The sequence below is a fragment of the Mus caroli genome, unplaced genomic scaffold, assembly GCF_978045245.1.
Source record: "Mus caroli unplaced genomic scaffold, Mus_caroli_1 scaffold_19, whole genome shotgun sequence".
In the NCBI taxonomy this organism is placed as follows: domain Eukaryota; kingdom Metazoa; phylum Chordata; class Mammalia; order Rodentia; family Muridae; genus Mus; species Mus caroli.
The window spans coordinates 64,590,836-64,605,484 of record NW_028227274.1 but is presented as its reverse complement, the minus strand read 5'-3'; the positions used below and the strand labels follow the sequence as shown (position 1 = coordinate 64,605,484).

Below are 14,649 nucleotides of genomic sequence, written 5' to 3'. Positions count from 1 at the left end.
CACTTCTATGGCCCAGTTTAGGTCAATCCAGTGTGCCATAAGCTCAGGATAGGTTTATTTTTCATGTGTTCATCAAGGTCTAGCCTCAAGAACCCAAAATAACTGGGCTGGAGAAATGGCTCAGCAGTTAAGAGCGCTGACTGCTCTTCCAGAGGTCCTGAATTCAATTCCCAGCAACCACATGGTGGCTCACAACCATCTGTAATGGGATCCGATGCCCTCTTCTAGTGTGTTTGAAGACAGCTACTCATATACGTAAAATAAATAATTCTAAAAACAAAGGTGAACCCAAATAACTGTTGTAAATAGGCGCCTATCTGTCTAGAAATTAAAAACACACACATTGAAAAGTAAAAAAAAAAAAAAAAGTCTGTCTGTGCAACGAAAAGCTTGTGCTGAAGACGAGGAGTTAACATCTAGAGAACACTTAAGAGATATTTTACAGGACTCACTTCGTCATAATACCTCTAAAGATAGACTCCTGCAGCTCATCCATGTACAGACCAGAAAGCAGGGTTTCACAACGTTTAACAGGGACCACTCACCTCCAAAGGACTACATGCATTTGAATCCAGGTAGTGATTCCATGAAAGTCACTCTCAAGTTCTATACTGGATACACTATGGCCCCCAGAATGGTCATCTGAGAATGCTTGTGTCTGTGAACGAGCAGTACCAGGAATGTTACTGTCAAGGGTGCTTCATGTTCTTGATGTCTGTGAATGTTTGGTAGGAAAAAAAAAAAAAAACCAACCTACCTGGATAAAGTGGCAAGCATAATGTATAAGGATGTTATTGTGAGGCTCAGATAAGACTCTGACTGGTGAAGCCCTTGAGGGACACAAAACAGTCAACAGAGGACTCCAGATGTCACTACTACTAAAATGACAGAGTGTACATGCTATATGTGATATTTCTCAGCAGACCAGACTACTACATAACTCAAAAATACCTACTTATTTGACCAATGGGCACACCTGAGGGTCCCTTCTCCTTGTAGCCTGAGCTACAGAACCGATTATTGTTGGTCATTCCTCATTTAACCCCTTGCTTTTCTTATTTTGGGGGCTGTGACTTTCTTGACCTTTGTGGTTCACATTTCTGTTATGAATTTCTCTTGGACAAGAACTGGAGAGTACATCGCAACAACCTTAAAACAAAAGAAAGGGGTCCCTTTCTTTTTAGTGTTATGGTAAACAGGGCATCATGAACTAGCTGGTGGATGGACCTGTGATTTGCACATCTGTGTCTTCCATGCAGTGCCAGGTGACTTCCCCAGAAGCCCGGACCCTGGTGTCTTCAATGGTTTCCCCAAGGTATTTTCAGATGCAAGGGAAAGGCCAGAAAAGCAAAACAGACAGACATTCTAGCAGGCAGACAGACAGATAGGGAAAGAGACCTCGGGTAAGCAACCAGATGGCAAATTCCTGGCTTCTTCATCACCCAGAATTAAGATCCACCCCTACTATAGAAAGGACGCCCTTCTGGCTCACCTGGGCATGCTCCAGTTTGGAGCTGTTTAAGTCTGTGAACCTCTCCCCCCTTAAGTCGACCAATCAGAAATGATGGGAGGAAGACAAGACTCACCCCCCCCCCCGCCCCAGCCTAGAGGTTCTGACAATCTGCACTTGTGGGGAGTCGGCCCTCTGCGGGTGCGTGAGCGAGTGCTTCTTCCGTTGTACAGTGATCGCTGCCTGCTGCGCCCGCATCTCTTCCTGCCTTGTTCGTTCCTGAACGGGCTGGGGAAACGAACCTAGTCAATACTCTTACAAGGTACCAGTTAGGTACAGGCATCTGGGTTCAAAACCCTTAGCTGGGAGCTTCTTACTTGACCTGAACTGCACTTACCAAGAAAATCGCCGCACTAAGGATAGTGGACGAGTGGAACGACCGAATTCCCTCTAAAAGGGGATGAAGATTGACCACGATTTCTTGATTAGGCTATTTCACGTTTGGAAGGGCGATATAGGAGACCCCTGTAGCCCCTGCTCACTCCCTCCTATTCTGAGAGAACCGGGACAGAGGAAAAGCACGCAAGAAGGCAAACATTGACTTGACCCTTCCTTATGGAAGTTAACTGACAACAGGAAGGAAGCTATTAACCCCGCTCCTCTCCTCCTCTCCCACTGGTGACAGCCAGCAACTCCTCCTCCTAGGCTGAGACCTTGGAGCAAAAATGCAAAGGAGCGCCTGGCTGCCTCAACTCTGCACTGCTCTCCCAGGGGAGGAAGAGGGAAGAGAGGAGGGCACAGCCTGAAGTCAAGTTCAGCTTGTTTGTGACTCGATCCTGATCGTCCAGAAGAGATTCCCGGGACTCCAGCATCCTCCCTCCGGCCCCGCAAGGCAGACCCCCCTTAGAAAAGCTCGGTTCACCCCCTCTGGCCCCAAGTTTGAGCGCGGCACGCAGGTGGTGCAAACGCCCCAGCTCTCCGGCGCCCCCTGCTGGCGAGAGGGGAAGGCGGCTGCGGCCGCGGAGCCTCCCTGGGCACAGCGCAGGGAGAGAGCTCGGGCGCCGAGAAGAAGCCGCGAGCTTCCCCGATGGTGCCGCCGCCTCTTCCGAGCCGGGGAGGAGCAGCCAAGAGGCAGCTGGGCAAGAGCCTGGGGCCGCTGCTGCTACTCCTGGCGCTGGGACACACGTGGACCTACCGAGAGGAACCCGAGGACCGCGACAGGTAAGGGCCACCTGCCCTAGAGGGAGGACGAGCTGGGTGCGATCAGGACTGGCTGGCGGGGCGCAGATGATCATAGGTGGCGGATCCACAGATCTCTGTGCGCCGAGCCACTGGCAGAGAGGTTAGCTGTTCCAGGTGACTTTCATCTCATGCGGGAACCGCCTCGGCGCTCCCAGTTGTGATTCGGGACGCTGGATGCCCTCTGTCCTGCTTTCCCGCCGCGCTCGGGTGTAGACTTCTTTGATTTTTCTTGTCGCTTGGTAGTGGGATCGCTCGGTGCAGGGACACTGTCCTGTCTCCTCCCGGGACCAGTAGCAGCCCCGTGCGTCTGGACGCAGCGCGTTCTGCTCTTCACTCTCCCGCTGACCTTAACGGAGTTTCCTCTCTGACTTTTTTTTTCTCCCTTAGAGAAGTGTGCTCTGAAAACAAGATCACCACGACCAAATACCCATGTCTGAAGTCTTCGGGCGAGCTCACCACGTGCTTCAGGTAAAGTTGGGGCCCTGCGGAGTCTAGAGGGACAGGCGTCGCTGTCAAGCAGGGCTTTGGAAGCGCGCTGTTGGAGCCAAGGCTGTGTGTGCCAGAGTCAGGGTATTGCTGGGTAGTGCGAACACTTGTGCTCATGAGCCGGGAGCAAAGCCGAGCAACTGAGTTTGCAACCAGCGAGTGCTTGAGATTTGAGAATACCGTTCACGGTATTCTTGCACGGTAAAGATTGGAGTGAAAAAGTTTGCAAGGTGATGAGAGCGGATTGGATTGTGGGTGTAAGCTTGGTGAAGAGTAATGGCTTCCTGCTCATTTGCGTTTTGTTTTGAAAATACAGCCAGCAACAAGGAAATACTTGGCACTTGGCTTGCTTTTGACCTTGTGTTGGGACAGAATGTACCACTGTCGCGGTCTCTGTAGGCAAAATTGTAACCGGGAGGATTGTGGGTAGATGGGATGGTTGCCTCGAGTAAAAACAAACATCAAAACTGTTGAAACTCATGATCTCTTTAAGAAAAGATTACGGGTTTACCTGGAAGAATGGCAGCCACTTGGGGTCTTTTAAAATTAAACGTGTGCACAGGCCCAGGGTACACCTTTAAAAATGCTTCCCAGGTGATTCCCTGTGCAAGCGGGGATTTAAAACAGGTGGATGAAATCCCCAAAGGAGAGGATCAAGGTCCCATGTTTTCGGCCTTTTGGAGCTAACAATTGACTTGGTTTTTGAATCACTGAATTTTGGACTTCTGCTCCATTCCCCCACAGGATGGAGGTGGCACACATCCCTAAACGTCTGTTGCTTGTCTGAGTTTTTAAGATGCTATGCAGAGCATCGGGTTAACACACTTAGAGCAGACTGAGAACTTACTTGGGTGCTACAAAATAAAACAAATCTCAGCCTGTCTTCACTCTGCTGTGGCCAACCAGCTAAGCACAATGCTTTCTGTGCAGGAAACTTTCTTCCTTACACCCAAGGCTCCGGTGTGCGTGAGATGCTTTCTAGGGCAGGTCAGTGGGATTTACAGAAGTACCTTCAGCTGTATTGGTTGACATTAGCTGCTTCACCTATGTGAGCTCCGAAAGAGGGCTACCAGCTTCGGCATGGGGTGATTGGGAGAGTTGAACAGTAGCTGAGATGTGAGGGACCTGCCTGTTCAACTGGCAGATGGAGACTTTGGGGGGTGCACCGGGTGAGCGAGGTCATCCAGCTGGTGACATGGCTTGGTAGTACTGGCTGCAGCATCACTTGCCTGGTTCTGGTCATGCGTTTCATCCACATGACCATGGTATTTCCTAGGACATGTTGTTTTCCTATCACTGCTGTATAAAGCTTCCAGTTTAACCTGGAGCGTGTTCCTAAGATGGTTCGCTCATTTGTTTGGTCCCTAGAGGTCAGACGTCACATAAATCAGTGACGGTTACAGAACTCGTGTCAGGCCTTTAGAAACCACCAGTGTCTGATTATTCTATTAGTTCCGCTCCTTTGGCCGGCGTTTCCAGATTTCTTAAAGTATCACGGTACCTCTCTTGCCCTATCTCATTCAGAGCCATTAACACGTGAGTCTTGGCACATGTGTTCACTCACCAGTTTCTCCATGGAACGGCCTGTTGGACCCAGTGTTCTATCAAGGAAAAGAATAAAGAATTTTAGTTTGTATAACGAGAAGGGCTGCTTCAGTTTGAGAAAATGACATCAGTCCCCTACTATGCTAATAGCATTGTTTAGTTTTTTGAGACAGGACCTCATTGTCTAGTCTTGAACTCAGGATCTCTCTGCCCATCCAAAGTGCTCGGATCGAGGTATAAACCAGTACTATGCGTGGCTGATACAGTTTGTAAATGTATTAATTTCTTGATGGAAGTCAAGAGTTCTGTGCATATTCTGTTAGCCATTTTCTATTTTTATTTTATTTTGCTGTTGGAGACAGGGTCTCACTCTTGTAGCTCAAGCTGGCCTCTGGCTTCCAATTCATGCTAGCCTCCTCTTCCAACCTCCCACTGTGGCCAGAGAACTTTATGATTAAAGTCATTTGGAAGTTTCCTCGCTTGGTTCTTAAGCTTCAAGGATGGCAGTGTGTTGTGGGATGCTGGGGTGTGGCCCTATAAGTCCTTCCTCTTTCAAGTCTTACCAGTCAACTCTCATGACATTGCCTGGACACCGGGTAGACTGCCAGACTGCCCTGAGGTCCCTTCAACTGCATCTGTGTCTTAATGAGATGTGTGTTGAAGTCTATGGAATGCCCCCGTCGAACGCAGGGCCTTCGAGCCACACACAGGGTCTAAAACAGCGGTGCTCATTCTGTGAGTTGCAACCCCCTTGCCAAACCTCTGTCTCCAAAAAGATATTTACATTTTGAGTCATAACAGTAGCAAAGTGACAGTTATGAAGCAGCAGTAACTGAATCAAAGAGTCAAAGCACATCACCCTAAAAAGAGAGCCACCACCACCCCACCTGGAAAGCATAACCTCACCCTGGTTTCTCTCAAGCTATAAGCACTCGAGAAATGGCTTCCGAGCTGGGAAAATACCAGATGGGAAAATACCAGATGGCTAGTGAATGATTTTTAGCATATGAAAGGGATTTTTTTTTTCTCCAAAAGGTCATTGTTGGTAAGGGGAGTAGATCTGAACCTATGTAAAATGAACAGGGGATCAAGATAAGCCTGATTCGTTGTTGTGAAATTTGAAATGGGTTCTCCGTCGTTTCCCCACCCCACCCCCACCCCACCCCAGTCCTGGACAGCCTTGTGGTTTATGACTTCAGTTTAGGCAGCTCTCCTCTGTATTTCAGCACTTGGTGCTGGATACTAAATAACAATAGTTTGCAGAAGTACTCCGGACTTGGCATTATGCTGTGAACTTTGTTTACATTGTCTCCGATGCATAGAGCCAACTGGAGCTTTTCTAGTCTCTCAATTTTGCTGAGTGGGAACCTAATAATCAGAGGTGTGGAGAGTATCATGCCCAACCGCTCATGGTTACACACATAACCACCATGATTTAAATCCAGGTTTGTCTGACTTGTAAGACCTGGGCTCCTTCATTATTTCAGGGAAACCCATAAGATAGGGTGAATGTTCTAGATCCAGGGGTGGAAAAAGGAAGGCTATACTCAAATGGCTGAACATTTCTGACAGTCCAGGGGAATGCTAACACCCACGGTGATCTTGGTTAGCCTTTGGAGCCATTACCCTTGAGGTCTGTTTTGGACACTTGAATTTAAATGATCATATCGTCTATGAAACAGGCTCCTGCATGTACAGCCTTTCTTCGGGCCCAAAAACCCTCGAGAGTTTTTGCTGCCAACGTGCGTACTGCCAAGCCCCCAGAGTTTAAACACTCTCTGCATGAGCGCCAGTGACAGCTTAATGAGTCTAAAGCTAACATTTGCCCAGCGTTATAATCAGCACAGGACATTCTCTCACCAGTAGTTAAGATATCAGAGCCGGGGCATGATTTATCTGAAGTAGGGATTCATGACAGCCAGGGCACAGAAAGCCATTATGGCTTTACCCACCTAGAACCATCATTACTTTCTCCCTGTCTCCCCCACCCCATCGGCCAGTGATTTTCCTTTTTCCAAACCGTGGACTTTAGCTTTCTTTGCTGGTGTTTTACATCAGTAAAATGATGTGTCAACATGTAAAAGACAATTGGCTCTTTGGAATCTTGGGTCAAAGATTTACATATCTATTTAAAACTTAGAGCCGGTCTAGAGGATATTAGCCCATAAAAGAATAAAGGGCTTGATTTTGGACAAAAGCCTTTGTAACTGGAGCCTATACAGCAGAATTCAGATCTGTGTCCTTCACAATGTCCGTACAAATGGCAAAGATCTAGGAGCTAGGAATGATGTCTCAGGCCAGGGAGGCCTTGGCTTTGTTTCCCAAGGTGGCTCTTTACCACCGACTGTATTAGAGAGCAGAGCTGAGAAAGCCACCTGTGATTTTGGTCTTAGTTCAGAGATGCAGATGCTCCACCCCTCCCCCTGTCTACCCATTGCCCTCCCACTGGGGAGTGCACTAGACTAAGGTGGCTCAGGTTCCCATGGGAAAAAAATGACACAGGATGCGGGAACTTTCACTTTCCTTCAAGATAGTGCAGCCACGTGGCCCTGTGGCCTGTGGGAACATGGTGGTCCATGTGCTGTTTCTGCAGATGTGTTTACTTAGAGCGAGAGGGCCACTTAATTAGGCTAGCACCGAGGGGACTGACAGCGCTGGGGTTTGGCTGAAGGTCATCTCAGGGAAGGCAGAGGGAAGGCTGCAGAGAGCCTTGTTCTGGCAGGTTGCCTGCTGCTTTCCCCTTGTGAGCTTCAGTAATCTCAGAACACACAGGCTTTCAAACGCATTGCTCCTCTTTGAATCTTTAAATTTTTTTCCGACCTTGAACCACTTCTTAAGATCCAGGGTTTCATTTTCTCCGTTGGAATCTAAGGGTCTTCGCGATGATGTTTAGAGCTTCTGTGAGCTTTGTAAATGACTTAGCTTGTATGCTGTGCTTTGGGAAGTTCAACATTCGAGGGCAGTGCTAGGTCAATCGATGTCACTTTGTATCACCCCCGAACCTCCAGGTGTGGCATGGGGGTAGCTTGCAGAAGTTGTGCAGTGGACACTTACTGACGTCTGCGAATTTTATAATTGAGATTTAAAAAAAGGACACATAACATTTTTATTAATTTTTGATTTTTTCATGTCCTGTGACCAAAACGTGTGGTGTCTTCATCAGCTGAGGCTTATTATCACATTCTGGAGGATATCCAAGAACAATGATAAGAGTCTGTATCATTCTGGGGTGTGGCCAGGATACTCCCGACCAATAGCTCTGGGGAACATCCCACACTTGGCAATGGGATTTGGTTTGGTAACCTATGGCTTCTAGTAGGACTCAGCATACGTTTTAAAAAGTAAAACTAGACTCAGACACAGCAGGAGTGTTTCTTTACTGGTCAACATGCCTTGTTTCTGGATGCTTTTCCAAATGTAGGGGTAGGCCCGCAATCTAGTGGTGTGGGAAATGGCACTGAGTGTCTTTGCATGGCGCAGTCTCCCCTGCTGACCACCCAGGGTTTTCTTCTCCATGTGACTACAGAGTGGTGGACAGCACAGCCAGGTTGAATTGGATGCTGACTCCATTTTGGAAGACTAGAGAGGTTTGCTTTGCACCTGGGGTTGGAAATGGTGGTTCCTGCAGAAATATAAGGCTTGAGATCCTTCGTCGGTTGGATTTTTCTTGTTTATGGATTCTTCTGCTCTTTCTACCGCCTCCATCCCATGGCCTATGGAAACTGAGGAGCTCTGTGAATGGCTGTGGCTTGTTCAGGACACATGGGTCCTGTTTCAGGAAGCATGCTTTCACAAGCATCGTAAGTCCCTATCAAGGAGGATATGGGACAAAAGTGGTAAAGAGCAGAGAGGGCCTAACTCACACCCAGGGAAGACATTCTCCTTTCTTCCTGCATGAGGCTGTCTATAACTGTCAACCCTCCACGATCATGGACCTTCTGTTCTCTCATAGCCTTGACCTCACAGGTTAGCTCCGTATTTGAAAAAGAGTGGTCCGTCCATATGCACTTGTTTAGTGACCAAGTGAATGACTGTTGATGTAAAAAGGAAAAGAGCAACTTTGATTTAAATGTGTTAAGCGTTGTAGGACTTCTGTTGCTACTCATGTATGTGTCCTGTGTCCTTTAAAAGCTGAGCCAGGGGCTGACATATGGCCCAGTAGGTAGACATAATTACTGCCAACCCTAGTTACCTGAATTCAACAATTGGACCCACATAGTATGTGAGAACTAACTCCTGCAAGTTGTTCTCTGACAACCACATACATGTGTTGTAGCACGAACATGCCCTACACACACACACACACACACACACACACACACACACACACACAATTAATAAAAGCTAAAAATTAGGAAAGTGTTTTATTTTATTAATAATCTTTTAAAAGGAGGTTTCACTGTATTATTTAGCTCAGGCTGGCCTTGCACTCACTAATTTCCCATTTCAACCTCCCAAGTTCTGGAATTATAGGTGTGTCGCATCAAACCTGAAAGGAAAGCTGCTGTAGAAAGGAATTCAATGGCTCTTTTGAAGTGACACCACTGTCTCCATTGCACCCCAGCCCAGCCTGCTTCTCTGTCCTTGCCCGAGTGGTATATATGCTGGATACTGGTGATTCCTATCCTAAATTATACCCCCAAATGACACATGGGCTCCTCCCCATAGGATGCCAGCAGTGATATGAAGGGCAAGGAGGTAGTTTTTAAGAGGGATCCCTTTCCTCCACCCAGGAACAGGTAGCAGAAGAGGGGAGGCCCGGGTGAGTTGAGAGTGGTGGCCAAGGTCAGACTTTGTACCACTTTTCACACGTTCTCAGCTCACAGATGGACTAGCCTGCCCCACGGCTCTGCTTTCATCACTGTGTCCTTGGAGATCCAATCTCCTTACAACCGATTGTTGCTGGAATGGCTGCTCCCTGGCTTCCTGTGGCTAACATCGCTTCATCTTTTTCTAAGTGAAGTTGGGGGCGGCGCACCCTCTTTATCCCAGCTGCTATGTTTTCTCAAGAGCAGGTTTTCATTTCACGGTGTCCAAGGCCATGGTCAGCTTCCCCAGATCTTCTGCTTCCTGCTCAGCTGGACCAGGATGCCTTTATGAATGAGAGCGGCCGCTGCATTGTGATCGCCCTGCTTAGAGGCTGGAGAACAAAGCTCTCATTCTCTCCCACTGTCTCCCTCTTTATTTGGGGGATGAGAAAGCGGACAGCTATAACATCTGCAATGCCTCTTCTGCCAAGTTAGCCCCCCTTCCCGTGAATCTATTAGCTAATTTTAAAGGCTTAGTACTTTTCTCTTGGTTGGCACATGCCCACTGGGTGCTTCCATTGTACCAAGCTTGATTCTATGCAGGGAAAACACATTTGAAAGGAGGATACAAACCTCTGTTCTGGTGGGATTTACGGGTTCTCACTTATCTTCTGGGAAAGGTTTTTTTTAAATATATATATATATATATATGTATATATATATTTATATATATATATTTATATATATACATATATATGTATATATATGTATATATATGTATATATATATTGGTGCACATCTGAGTAATGTTTATTTCCAGGACTCTTGAAGTCCAGGCTCTTGAAGTTTCTTATAGCCTAGATGTATCTGTTCAGAAAATCAACAATGAGATAAAGCAACCTTGTAGCTCCAAGCCAAGACATGAATGGCAATGATAGCTCCCCCCTCCCCACATCCTGCCAGAAATTAGTATGTGCCACAAGTTTCTTGCTTCTAAAAATTTCAAGAACTTCCAGAGCACTAGAGCACTATGAGAAGGCTAATTTTGGGCTATATGACTGACAGGTGGATGGCAAATTGTCCAGCTGGGGGCAAACCAGTTCATTGTTACCTTGCTCGTTATGGTGAAATCCGAGCTAGACAGCTATGAATTTGGCTCCACACGGAATCAAGAGCTGGCTTAAAACAAGAGGGTTTTGTTTGTTTGATTCTGCTCTGTCTTCCTCTTTCCTCCTGAGTGTTTCTGTGGTAAACTTTCCCATAGCGGCAGCTCTCACATAGACTGTCCAAGTATATGTCAGAATCAAGTGGCAGGGCCAGGACAGTCATTGAGCAACCTCTGGAGGTGGCTTGTCCTCCTTCATCATTGACTTGCATGTCAATCATAGGCTCTGATCGGAAGTGCCCTTGCCACAGACGTGATAGGTTACCTTGGAGTTTGTATTCTAGAAAGCTTTTTACATTCAAGATAAAAATGCTACTTATATTTTTAAAAATATAGCTATAAAACAGTCATTTTCAGAAAGCTGTTCTACATCACAATTTTATTTGAAAATATTAATCTCTCTCTGTGTATGTGTGTGCATGTGCGTGTGTGTGTGTGAGTGTGTGTGTGTGTGTGTGTATGCATATGGAGGATAGAGAGCATCTTAGAGGAAATCTTTCTTTCTTTCACCTTGTAGGTCTTGGGGATTAAATTTAAGCCATCAGGTTCGGCTATACGCACCTATTTCTTTTCTTTCTTTCTTTCTTCTTTTTTTTATTGATTATTTTATTTATTTACATTTCAAATGTTGTTCCCCCCTTCCCAGTCTCCCCTCCACAAACAACCTCATCCCATCTCCCCTTGCCTTTGCCTCTAAGAAGGGGTTCCTCCCCCACCTCACCCCTCTAACATCCACCTTCCCTGGGGTATCAAGCCTTCACAGGACCAAGTGCCTCCCCTCCCACTGATGCCAGTCCTCTGCTACACATGTAGCAGGAGCCATGGACTGCCCCATGTATGCTCTTTGGTGGTGGCTTAGTCCTTGGGAGCTCTGGGGAGTCTGGTTAGTTGATATTGTTGTTCTTCCTATGGAGTTGCCATTCCCTTCAGCTCCTTCAGTCCTTCCCCTAACTGTTCCATAGGGGTCCCTGGGTGCAGTCCAATGGTTGGCTGTATCTCTATCTGTATCTGTATCTGCACCTTTTTCTACCAAGTCATCTTGCTGATCCCCAAGTCATAATCATATGTGGATCTATATAAAACAAAAAGCATTCCATGTTACAGTTACACTGTATGTAAATAAAACTTTAACTTTTATTATCATGCATGTGTGTGTGTGATGCAAACTGTGGAATCAGTTCCCTTCTTTTCCCTTCCACTTTTATGTAGGTCCCAGGGATGGAACTCAGGTAGTTGGGCTTCCATGGCAAGTATGTTTACCCCTGAGCCATCTTGCTGGTCCCCAGTAAAACTTTTGAATTTAACTGTTGTTTTCCTTCAAATGATTCCAACTGCTTTGTAGTAATGTCTTCTGACAGGATAGGGCAGATGGATTGGAGAATGAAGAAATGAAAGAAAAAAATTCTGAAAGAAGAAGAATCTGAAGGAACAAGGTTGGATTGTTCAAGTTATTTGAATCCTTTATTTGTGCTATGTATGTAAAAAATAAAGCTGTACAGCAAAGAGCAAAAGGCTAAAATTTTGGCTGGAGAAAGAAAAGGCACCATGGAAATCCAGTTTTAAAAAAATATATATACAAATATATATTTTAATAATATATATTTACTGTAGTATATATTATACAATATAACTATATATTATATAATAAATTATAGTACATATAATATAAACTATATACCATATAGTATATATAATATTATTAAATATATACTATTGTATATTTATTTAAACTATATATAGTTTATAGTATATAAAATATATGTTATATATTTAATAATTAAATATATCATACCCATACTACACTCATGTGTGAGTGTTTGTGACAATTATGTTAGTCATGTGGAAGTTTACAGGCTTGCAATGTGCCTGTTTTAACTGAATGAGCCTCAGTAGAAGGCAGACCAAGTTCAGAAAGGTGGCTGGTGAATCTGCAAATGTGAAGTTATGTGATCTGCGGTCCCTTATGCCTGCCTGCCACTGTATCTTTCATTAAAATTTCATAATGAGTACTATATTTTAAACATTTCTACCCTTCCCAAGCATTCATCCAACTCCTCCTGTGTCGCCCCACCCTCTCAAACTCATGACCTCATGACCTCTTCATTTTTATTCTCTCTCTCTCACTCTCTCTGTGTGTGTGTGTGCGTGTGCGTGTGTGTGTGTGCGTGTGCGTGTGCGTGTGTGTGTGTGTGTGTGTGTGTACTAATGGATCCATTTAGTGTTGCTTGTATGCACGTGTGCTTAGTTTTGACCAGTTGCCCACACCCACACCAGCATGTCCTAGTGTCATTGTGAGAGTTTTGTTTAGACAACAATAGAGAAGTGGGTGCCATTGTCATGGCGAGAAGACTTTCACAGCAGACATCCTGGTCCTCCAGCTCTTACAGTCCTCTCTTCTAAGACATATCCTGATCCTGAGGTGCGGAGATTGGCCTGTCTGTTGATGGACCAGCCAAGGCTGGATGCTGCACAGTCACTGATCCTTTGTGTTTTGATCCATCGTAGATCTCTGTAACTGTCTCTGTCCGCTGCATGTGGAACCATTCCCTGATGAGGGGTGAGAGCTACACTCACCCATGGGTATAGAGATAAGAATTTGGAGTGCAGTTAAGAATTATGCTAGTCTAGAAAAGTGGTGGTAGTAGGTTGGCTTCTAAGGTCCATAGCCACATTAACCACATGCAATTGGCTTGTTTTCTAGTACCGGGATGGTTTCCATTCTGCTGAGGAGGCCTTAAAGTCCGACTAGACAGCTGTTGGGTATCATCAAGATGTGAGTGCCACTATGGCACATTTAGGGGTATCTTACCAATGCTGGTGGCTGCTGTGGTTCATAGGCGTCAGAGCTGGGAACAGTCATTGGTTGGTTCCCTCCTTGGTGGCTTGTGTAGTTCCTTCTAGGTCTATGAAAGTTAGACAGGACAGACAGTCTGGACAGGTCAGATCCAGCTTGGATCTTCTGAGTCCTGTGTCTGAAGGGTCTAGTGTCCTCAGCAATAGGAACTTATCTTCAATCTCTGAAAGGCCACCAAGAGCAAAAGCAATAATCAATATCATTTTGGCAGTCTCTTTGATCCCCCTCAACCAGCAATATGAAGGGGGGAGTGTTTCATGCCTGGAAACTGGAGTTTTTATTAGGTAATCTATGGCTCTAGAGGGTAGAATTGTTACCCCAAGTGGCATATATATATATATATATATATATAAAATCATATTTTTTATTTACCTAAACTATATATAATACATATATAATAATGTATATATAGTTACATGTATAATTTATACATATAATACATATGTGTATACATGTATTATATATGTATATACATGTAATACATATATTTGTATATATGCATTATATATGTATATATAATACATATATTTGTATATATGTATTGTATATGTATATGTATGTATATATGTGTTATATGTGTAAATTATATACATAACTATATACATAATTTATTTGTATTATATGTAGTTTTAGGTAAATAAAATATATGATTCCTTACACATTTTCAAACATTCTAATTTTTCTCTTCTTCTTCCCTTTCCTTCCCCCAATCTAAGTACCCCACCTCTTCTTTTATATCACTTACATATTGCTATCTCCCTCTCTAGTGCTCTTTAGACAACAGTCTTGCTGTGTAGCTTGTGTTGGCCCATGTGTAGCCCAGACTGACTTCAAACTTACGATCTCTCAGAGTCCCTAGTATACACCACCAAGCTTGACTGCAAGATCTTCTTAAGTGCCTGAAAACTGTAGTAACTTTATTCCCCGGAAAACTATATGATATAAAAAATGGAAAGTTTTGAGGACTGGAGAGATGGCTCAGAGGTTAAGAGTGCTTGCTGCTCTTCCAGAGGACCTGAGTTCAGTTCCCATCCCTCATGTCTGCCAGCTCACAGCTATCTAGAGCTCTAGCTGTAGGAGATCTAATGTCCTCTTCTGGCCTCCTTGGGCACCTTCACATAGGTGTGTGTGTGTGTGTGTGTGTGTGTGTGTATGTGTG

General features: G+C 45.1%; 1 protein-coding gene across 1 annotated transcript in view; it reads left to right on the top strand.

Moving 5' to 3' along the window:
* The first annotated feature begins 1,644 nt into the window (after positions 1–1,644).
* Ccbe1 (collagen and calcium binding EGF domains 1) overlaps positions 1,645–14,649 on the top strand; it is a 233,099-nt gene continuing 220,094 nt past the window's right edge. The window contains exons 1-2 of the mRNA XM_021151000.3: positions 1,645–2,671; positions 3,080–3,160. Coding sequence (XP_021006659.1) covers positions 2,538–2,671; positions 3,080–3,160 — 215 coding nt within the window. The 5' untranslated portion in view covers positions 1,645–2,537. The remainder of the gene's footprint in view (positions 2,672–3,079; positions 3,161–14,649) is intronic.